Here is a 10,147-nt window from a genome sequence, read left to right on the forward strand (position 1 = left end):
CGCTGTTGGCTGCAAATACTTTCCAACTCTAACAGCAACAACAATAATAATCTGTCAGTCAGCCTCCACTTTAAATCCTCCTTCATGTTTGTTTGGTCAGAAATGTTGACTTATTGCCTTCTGGACAGGCCAGTTTTTGCTCATCTTCCTCTTCATGCCTGTCACTGCTGTGTGTTTAATACGTTATCTTTGGGATCCAACCAAGAGTTTTTCCTCCATCCTGGTATGAAGAGTGAAGGGCAGAAATCAAAAATTTACTGTGGCCATACCCTTGGTGACTTTTTCTGGCTGTCCAAAGGTAACATCAGTCAGCATACTGATGATCTGCTGTTAAATATTGATTAATGTTGGAATCAACGCAATTATAAAGGGACTAAATTAAGTATTGATCAAATTAAAATTAAATTAGAATTATAGAAGGTTTAATTTAAATGTAAAATGTACACTTTTATATTTAGGCATTTGTTCTGTATGCAAATGGGAACGTTCCCCTGCTGTGCTCTCAACAAGGAGACAGTGGACATTAAGCCTTGCAGAAATAAAAGCATGAAAGACCATTTATAAATTTTGCTAATTAAAGTTAATCCCTCATTTTGACAATGTTCCCCAGCTGTTAGAAAATATGATTGCACAACTTTTTGTAATTTGTTACTTCCAGTGTCATGACTGCTGTGGAAAAAACAAAATGGCTCTGATTCATTTCACTAGAGAGAAATGCCATGTTGGTTCATGTAGTTAGAAAATAAAATTTAATCTATTCAGGGTAACAGAGACATACATAGCAGATACAGGTCCAGAACAGACATTGAAATACTGCTCAGCTGAAGAGATTTCTGCTTTTCACAGCTGTTTAACAGCGCAACATGACAGAGACAGACTGGAAAGACTGAAAGGACAAATCACATCAAGTGATTAACAAGCATTTCATATATGTTTATGTATACAAAGCAGTATAAAACAAGTACAATAATGGACAGACAACAAGTACAAAAAAACAAGGGTGTAAACATTTTGTGTATATGTGCTTTTCATGACGCCAGCGTCACCACAAATCGGATCAACCGGTATCTGCCATCGTCAAGGCAGGGTATAGAAATCAACATTACAAAAACAGAAAACTCTACTCCGTCTGGTGTACTTGTATTGAGTATTGTATTCTAAAAACTCTACACCTGTATATTTCGACTAGCATACAAAGGAAAACTGCAGGACACTAAGTCTTTGTGGGCCTCTGCACTGAAACAATACCACACAATTTACTCAGGGCTTTAGTAACAGAGCACCATATCGATATTAGTGTGTTTCCTCAGCGTTGTTTCCAGTTGTACTCTTATGTTTTGCATTGGTCCCTTTTGTGTAGAGGTGGTTGAAGTAAACACTAGGCACATCACATTAAGTGTTGACTCAATGCAGAGATGGAGCTGGGTCGTTCCAGTCTTCCAATGGACAGAGCCAGCTCGTGTAGCAGTGCTGAGGATGCCCTACAACCTCCGGTCCTTGGGCACAGTCTCCAAAAGTCTCCAGCTTGGAGCGCAAGTGCTTATGTATAAATGTATTGCCAGTTATATTTTCATTTTAATGGCTGCCATGATGCTGCTAGATTGGGTTTCAGGGACGCAGTGTCCCTGGCTTCCTGCTTTCACTTGGTGTCAGTGGACAGCTGCTCCAGCAGGGGGTTGGACTCGCTGTCAGGTGTTTTGACACTATCGGTTCTCACGATGCAGGTGGGCCGGTGGAGATTGAGCATCACCATTAGCTGCTGCCTTTCCATGCGGAGCTCCTCAATCTGGGCCTTCAGCTCTGAGTTCACCATCTCCAGGCGCTCTGATTCCTGGACAGATGTTGAATTATTAGATATGAATTGATTTAATCCTGTTTGTTTAAACCAGGCTTGAATTAGCCTGGTTGTGTTGGCTCAAAGTTGTGTTAAAGAGCTTGAATATCATCAGATGCTCAGGTTAACTTAAATCCGGCTCCTCTCGTCTGCCACCCTCAGCTGTTTATGTCTGCCCATTAGCACTGCTGTGTCATGAGCTCACCCTTTGAAGGAAGTCAGTTCGTTCCTTCTTTTTGTTTCGGCATCGTGCTGCTGCTACTTTGTTTTTCTCCCGTCTCCGTTTCCTCCTTTCCTCATCTTCATCCATCTGCCAACACAGTATGTACAATGAATTTTATAAGAAAAAAAATCTGATAATTACTGTTTGAATTGTCTATACCTATAACTAAGAGTGGTTACTCTTGTGAAATCTCAAGTACTTCTTGTTTCAACCACTAGAGGGAATACTATCTTATAGCATACCACGTTTGTATAATAGCTGAAATTCACAAGGTGTCTACACTATTAAAATATTTACATTTATATATAAATACATGGCTGTCAAACATAAAAGTCTAATTAAGTGCAAAAAATATTTCTGAACAACTGCCAGCTGCACTTCATTGTACTTTTAATGAAGTCACTTAAATCATTATATGCAGCTCTTTCTCATTATTGCCTTGACAGAGAGCTTTTAAAGATCCTGGAGCTCTTCTCTGGTCTGATCTTTCATACACCCCACTTTGCAGCATTTCTTCTTTTCCCTTTTCCTCCTCACCTCTGTCTTGATGGAAAGCGGCCTTTTCCCCAGCCTCCCCAGGAAATGCAGCGGGGACAACATGGTGCCTAGCTGGCGGAAGTCAGCCAGCTTGAGTTGATCAGTGAGCGTGGTGGCCGAGATGCCTGCCAGCGGCCCCAGGCTGGGTAAGGAGCCCGCCGCTAGCGAAGGGTCAGGTATCTGTCCCGGCATCATGTCCGACACGGCCACCACCGCTGCTGTGTATAGAGAAAGAGAGAGAGAGAGAGAGCAAAAAGAGGAAGAGTAGGAGTAATTAGGACATGTTAAGCCTAAAGGGAAACCGCTGATAATGAAATTTCACAGCAACTTTTTTCGTGCATAAACTTGAAGGCAAACTGTAATTTTAATTCCCCTCTAGCCTAAAATAACCAATTAATTCACATCCCATCCTGCAAAATGTGGTACAAAACAAATATATGCTCTAAAACATCTGGGAGTAGGTATATGATGGTAACTCACGCAACACAATCAAACCCTCAATCTATCTCGATCTAATCACCCCTTAGTATTTATATTCTGTCAGAAAAAGGATTCATTTACTCTTCTGGATGATTGTCATCAAACATTATTGTAAACACATGGTGACATTTCCATTGAAACTTTGGCAGCTTTGACAGCTCTATTATCTTCTTCATCATCAGCCAGCAGGAAACAAACTTAACACTGTTCGCAGCTATACTCATCTCTGTAGCTTCATATTAAGAGAGAACCCATCAACCATTTTAGACTGATTGCCTAAGCGGAGACCCATATTTCTCTTCTGAACATTAATCCAGTGAATTTTTTTGACTTTTCCATTTTCTGTCTTTTAACAAGGATTCAAAGGATATCAAAAGCGTTTGTGTCAAAAGACATTCCACCGCCACCCTCTTTCACCAATTTTGGGTAGTTTAGAGGGTTTGACCGCAGCACTTTTTAATGTAATCAGGGAGGAATGAGGGGCAGAGAGGAGAAAAAGGAGAACTTGTGCAGGCCTAAAGGAAGTGGCTGAAGAATTAAGATGTCTCTCTAATTACTGTGAGACCAAGGGTTGGAAAACTTCTTATGGCCAAATAAAAAACAAATGTTACAGATGGGAACAGTGAAACATGAGCTGACTCTTCCCTGCCCATCCCTGCAATTTCCAAGGAAAGGCAGGAGTGAGAGAGACTTTTAGTAACATCTGACAAGGAATAGTTTCTCTTATGGTCCAGCAATTATCAATAAAAATCTATAAGGTAAATGGGCAAAGTGTGGGTAGGGTTAGGGCACACAGCCAGCTGTCAGTATATTTATGAGAAAATCCTGGATGACTGATGCAACTAATACTTCAGTACGTTTGGTTAGCTAGGATTACCAGCCAAAGCTACGAGGAGTTTTAAAAAGATTGATGCTATCAATGTGACTTTAACAGCTTAATTCACATTTGCCTACTGAGTATTTGGCCAAACCTAAACCTCAACAGGTTGGGTACAAACTGAACAAAGCTCCTCTCATAGGAGACCAACAAAGACGTGTATTGTGAAGAGCTGCAAAAACAGCTGACCTTGCATTTGGGTTACTTGCCGTCAGGCTGAGCATATTGTAAGTTATGTCGAGTTTTTCTTTCTTTGCCCCCCCCCCCCCCCCACACACACACTTTTTTTCTTTTTTGCAGAGGTGAAAAATGTGTGCCATTACAAAAGCAATAGAGGAGGTAAAAAGCAGGGTTATGTAACGCTATTCTAATATACTCCACCCTTATGGGCTGGTCTCAGAGTGTTTTCACAGTTGGACTGGGGTTTACTGTCGTCTATGGAAGTGACCGAACCTGCTCACTTAGGCCAAGAAGTCACCCCTGAGGTGTTAACTGAGCTAAACTCTAAAAGTATTCCCTATTCCGTACCACCCACATTGTAACCCAATATTTTATAAAGCAAGTATGATGCAAAATAGTCAAGCCAACAAAGTCTAATGCAGATGTACCAACACGTGTTAGTTGTTCCCACATTGTTTGTTACCTTGTATCCTTTCCCATTACTATATTAAACTTTACAAACTGTAGATATTCCACTATGTATAAATAAAGGTGGAGTACATCTATAGTCAAGTCTTCCAGCTAATATCTACACTACTGTTGAGCTGTAGACTTACACCTTCAGTTTGCATGATTTATTCTGTTCAAGGACAAGTTGGTGTGCGGAGCCAGTGTCCAATGAGGCATTTTATTATTTAAATCCTACCTGCCTCCTCCCTTGCTCTCTCTTTCTATCCCTCTCTGACCTCCCCACCCTCTCTCCCACTGTATGTATACTCCCATTTACACAGCGTTTGGCAGCAGCCTGTTGTTTTTGCTGGAGAGGAAAAGAACAAGACAGCCCTGGTAAAAAATCTCTCACAGACAAAATTCCCTCTCTCTGAAACTCCCAGGAGAGGTGGAGGAATGGAAGGTGCCAAAGTTGTCTCATTCCACAGAGAGGCTGTCTAAGAACAAGGCAGCTGATCCAGGGCTGAATGAGAGCAAAGGCTGTTAAAAAGTAGCCAGACAATAGAATAAACTGTTGGACTCAACCACTGCCTTTTCTATAAAGTCTTCGACTGAGCAGTGGTCTCTGTAAACTTACAAAAATGTGTCTTCCTACATCAAATAGTGGCCCAATGGGTCTAGAAGAAATAAACATATGACTGATGAGGGGTTTTTTTTTTTTGGTTTGTTTTTTGTTTTTTTTTTCTTGGGTTGCTCATTGTTGACCAATAACTACACTAGAATTCAAAAGATGCAATCCAAACTGACCCATGGGCTGAGAGAACCGCCACAGGAACTGAAGCACACATTAGGAATGACCGAAGTGAAACACTTTCCGGGCCAAAATGGAGTCCAAACTCCAAACTGGCCAGACACCCAGGACCAGTTTACAGACTCGGATTAGGCTCCATCCTGGACAAACAGTTTTTCAATGGAAATCAAAGTTGAGAAAGCATGTAGGTTCAGGAATAATCTTATTTCATGTCTATTAGACTGGCTCATACGCAGTATATTGAACCGAGCCCAGCACAGTCAGACATATTGTAAGGAAAGCCCCCATTCCTCACTGTGGCTTGTTGAAACATGCTGAGCTGAGGCCAGACTTCGCCACATGTACCCACACAAACATACAGGCACGCTGATACACTTCTGCACATAAACATATATAAACCTCATATTTGTCTGCATGACATCAGACCACATAAATCAAAAACCCACAGAGCTGCTTGTGCCAGCAGCCTTCAAAACAAAGGTGAGATGATGTGTGAAGCAAGATGCCTATTGAGTGAGTTACACACCACACCGGATAATTTATAGACGCACTGTAAACTGACATAACAGACTCTAACTATGTCTGTCTTTAGAATTGAGCGAAACTTTTAAGTTGAGTAGAAAGTTGGTTTTAAGTTTAATCAGTTCCGTTGCTTTCAAAGTGCCAGAGAAGTGACAAAAATCCCCTTTGCAAATACGACACCCCAACAAGCCTTGCGATATGAAACCCTGAAGAAGTCTCTATAACACAGGGAAAGTTTGCTGATGCATGTCTCACAGGGCATCGTTACACTCTGAAGTGTGAGTCAAAAATTATTTTTACATAATTTTTTTTTTTAAAGGGGTATTTTTCCTCAGGTTTTCAGTCAGCAGCACCCTGCAGCAAAAGGATTAGTGGTCAGTGTTTGATGATGCAACATAGTTACTGTGCTTTTGCAGTCAAGCAGAAAAGCCAGCGCCACAGCTTTCAGGCCCACACTAGCCTCAAACAAAGACACCTACACAGCCCAGCAGCGGTGTGGGCACTGCAGTCTCTCAGGGCTAACTGAGAGGAGACAGGCTGAAGCCAAGGGCGGGGAGCAGAAATGTCATGTATTAGTTATGAAATATAGGACCGTGCTCAATGCAGGTTCTGGCTTTAGCCCAAAACTAATCTAATGGCATGTGGGCTGTGGATAGCCAGAGGTGTTTGTGAGGAGAGCGAGTCAAAGTAAGCATGTGAGGGTTCCTATATGTGAATGTACAGGCAGTCAGTGTAACCTACGTAGACATGCATATGCACAATTCACTGGTTTCTTTGCTCACACACTGTATCTGTCCCCTCAGCTCGACCAAATGTCCATTTCCTCAGTCATTCCTGAGAGCAATTAGCTGCACTGAGGAATTCAGCCCCCTACCAAACACCAGCAGCATGACTGGAGGCCCTATTATTCTCATCCCCTATAGAGACGGTAAAGGAGAGGTATGGGGGTTACAGGGGCATTTCAAAGGCTACTCATTATCTTTATATACTGTTGCTCATTCTGGAGGAGACCACTCACAGCTAAAATTATACCAGCACGGTAGTTTTAGTGACTGAAAGCAGGAGTCAAGAGTATTTGCTCGCCAATTTATTTTTCATTTAGAGTTAAAGTTTTGTGCTGTCAGACTGTTCAACTTTGCGTCAGTGGAGCATGGAAATACGGGAAAGACTTGCACACTTTCCAAGATGCTATTTGACCACTTTTTGTCAGTGTACTTTATTCAAGTCTAATTTTGGACTAATAAGGCCACTGCACAGCCCACACACCAACATCTTGCAAAACTCTTGCAAATAGCTTCTACAGCTCTAATTCAACTCAAGTGCTGAAAATGAACAATGAGGCACAGAGGCTCAGGCCAAGGCACACTCTCTCAATCTCTGGCCAAGGTCTCAGCGATCATCATTACCGTCTGCATTCATTCAGCCTGTGTGCTGAGTTACAGCCTTTCGCAATCCTCAGGAAACCAGGGAAGTTGGCACAGTCTTCCCTGAAGGACAGGATAGTCCAAATATACAGTATCAACATTCCTCAAAACTCTCATTATATTTTCATTGGCGGGACAGGACAGGACACAGGGAGGGGAGGGGGAGACACCATTATAATGGCTGTTGTTATGATCATGTTGCGGTCATCTCTGGCCATTAAACTCAAGGGTGATTCTGTGTGGGAGTGGAAGTGATTATCACAACAGAAAATAGGATCTTTTCATTTCAGCTTTCATTTCTCCTTTGACTGCTCTTACGGTCTCAGCAGCTCCCACAGACAAATGAAACTTTTTGAAAATTCTCTTGTGAAGAAGGAAGAAGGTAAAACTTGCCTAGAGCAGAGCAACACAATTGTAAACATGTAACTTCGCAATATTGCCAACAATGTTGATAAAACTGGATTTCTCGTCATACTTACACCCTGGATGCATTCACACCGAGCAAAGCTGGAGTGCATGCAGTTACCCCTGCACAATGTGAACTTTTGTTCACAAGAGAGCAGGAAGTTACTTTTTTGCATTTTATTCTAGACTTCAGCCTAAGAAAGAGAAATTTCTCAGGCAAATCCACACACGAAGCACCTGCAGATATGCACAAAGCATGAGGACTGTGGCTGCCTTCATGCAAGCATTACTATGTGATCATTGGCCAGCTTACCGCTCAGCTTACTTAATGCCATTCAGACAGTTACACATCTATATTCTGCATCTGGGTGGTCCTGGCTGAACTATTGTAATGTTACTATTTCTCACCACATTGCAAGTCAGAATTAGGCTTTGCATGGCACAGAGCTTTGGCTTGTCTCAGACATGGATTAAATGAATCAAAATGCTAAATGCAAACAAAGGCCATTTCAAATGTATGGAGTTCACGTCTGTGACAAATCCAAGGCAAGTTACTGTATGTGCAATCCCTGAGAGTAAGATATTGGTCAACCGAGCATAGAGAATTAGATTTAATGCCACCTCTGAAGCAATCCCCACCCTTATGCAACATGTGGTCGTCACTTTAATGCTGTTTCATACTTTGTACTCTGATATTTCCTCATCTAGTCCACGTCAAGCAGGCGTTTGCTCTGATCAAACAAGGTCCAATGTCTACACTGTACAATGTGTTCAATCACTCTGTTGTTCTCAGAGGCTATGTGCTAAAGGCCAGTGTTTAGGGTGACATTTACTGACAGCACCCCTTTCTGTGCAAACAGAGAAAACTGGCTTCAAGTCCAATAAAAATCGAAAAAATATGGAAATTATAATGACATATAGGGTTTTTAAAAAATGCCTTTACTGTGCTCTTTTCTTTTTAGTGATTAAAAAAAAAAAAGGACAGACTGTAATGGCTCCCCTCTTGGTTACACTTTGGGACATTTGGGTATTTGCTTCCACAGTGTACTTCAGGTCTGTCTTGACATACTGTTTTTACAAACCATGTGGAAAGGTTTATGGGGACTACAATGTGATACTGATAATGTGATACCCACGGCAGTGAAGAGCTGTTCACCCAGCATTAGTATTAGTATCATTGAGGCTGGCTGTTGCATAGTTGGCTTTCTTGCCTGCAATGCGTCTGCTGTCTATTCAGTGTAGTGGGGTGCAGCTTGGCAATTCCAGCTCTCCAGAGACACACTGGAAGGCATTTCTACTTAAAATAAACCCTGTGCGCCCACGTCCAGCCTCAGAGCCCCGTCGGCCCTGCGCTGCTTGTCGGCTCGCCAGCCCTTCCCCATTAATCCACTGCAGCGTTCCATTTATGCGGAAACCATTCTACGGATGTGCCTGGGCAGGCGCTGGGGCATTTGAACCCTCTGCAACACACGCTTTTTCACTTAGACACACGCAAACACAGATCAAGACACATAGTAAACACATGTATAAAGAGCACACAAATAGTTTACCCTGTGTGGCATGTAGTTGTACAAGCAAGCACTGCACCAGCCGAAGCTCATGCACTGGCTGTATAGGAAAACCCTGACCTTATGAACTTTACAAGTCACAAACCCACACAAACGCACATGATCTATCCCTGCCAGTCATATTTCCCACCCTGTGATTGGCCCTTAGCCTTCTAGCCAGCAGGCCCAAATAACTGGAACTATCTTAGGCCTAGATAGAGTTACTGTTATACAATAAAGTGTAAATCTTTTTAAAGTCTCTACTGTAGACAAGTGGACAATATTTACTGGCTCATCACAACAGCTCAGTTAAAAGAAACAATCGCAGTGACAACGTGTGTAGCGCTGATGTCCATTTATCTATGCAAATTCACTACAGGCTCCACACACACAAAGAGGTTCCTTAATCCAGTATCTCTAAAAATCATGAGTATAAGCACTATTGTCAGCAACAGCAAAAGCTACGAATATAAGCCAATCAAAGCATACATTCTTGCAGCACCAGCATGCTGCCAAATAAACTTCACACTTAATTTACGTTGCTTATGTTTCGAGATGAACTAGCAAGGCCAAGAAAAGATTTTTCAGCGCAGCAGGAGGTGATACTCCTGCGTCCCTGATTAGTTCACTGTAAAAGTGTTAAAAAATGCTCAAATGTACTTACTCAGAGAAAACTTATCAGTTGTCTTCTGTCAATGATGCAACTGTGTTTGGACGCTGTAGAAAAATAACAAAATCATCCTTATTAGTAACAGCAAAGGTAAATTCTTATATAATTATATTATAGTAGTTTGTTATTATATCTATATTCTGATTTGTTATTACTATCTTTATTAGAGCTGAAACATCTTTCAGTTGGGGCTGATTGGGTGACAGAA

At 41.8% G+C, this 10,147-nt stretch overlaps 1 protein-coding gene across 2 annotated transcripts in view; it reads right to left on the reverse strand.

Moving 5' to 3' along the window:
- Window positions 1-730: 730 nt before the first annotated feature.
- The window catches only part of jdp2b (Jun dimerization protein 2b), a 10,369-nt gene continuing 952 nt past the window's right edge, over window positions 731-10,147 (reverse strand). Inside the window, exons 2-5 of one of the 2 annotated variants that reach the window (XM_029496885.1) lie at window positions 9,934-9,986; window positions 2,595-2,809; window positions 2,040-2,144; window positions 731-1,831 (exon numbers count right to left, since the gene is read on the reverse strand). In XM_029496885.1, the coding sequence (XP_029352745.1) occupies window positions 1,640-1,831; window positions 2,040-2,144; window positions 2,595-2,789 (492 nt within the window). In that variant the 5' untranslated portion in view covers window positions 2,790-2,809; window positions 9,934-9,986 and the 3' untranslated portion in view covers window positions 731-1,639. Of the gene's footprint in view, window positions 1,832-2,039; window positions 2,145-2,594; window positions 2,813-9,933; window positions 9,987-10,147 lie in introns of both variants that reach the window. The other variant, XM_029496884.1, reaches the window with a different exon arrangement.

The sequence above is a fragment of the Echeneis naucrates genome, chromosome 24 (assembly GCF_900963305.1).
Source record: "Echeneis naucrates chromosome 24, fEcheNa1.1, whole genome shotgun sequence".
NCBI classification, from domain to species: Eukaryota; Metazoa; Chordata; class Actinopteri; order Carangiformes; family Echeneidae; genus Echeneis; species Echeneis naucrates.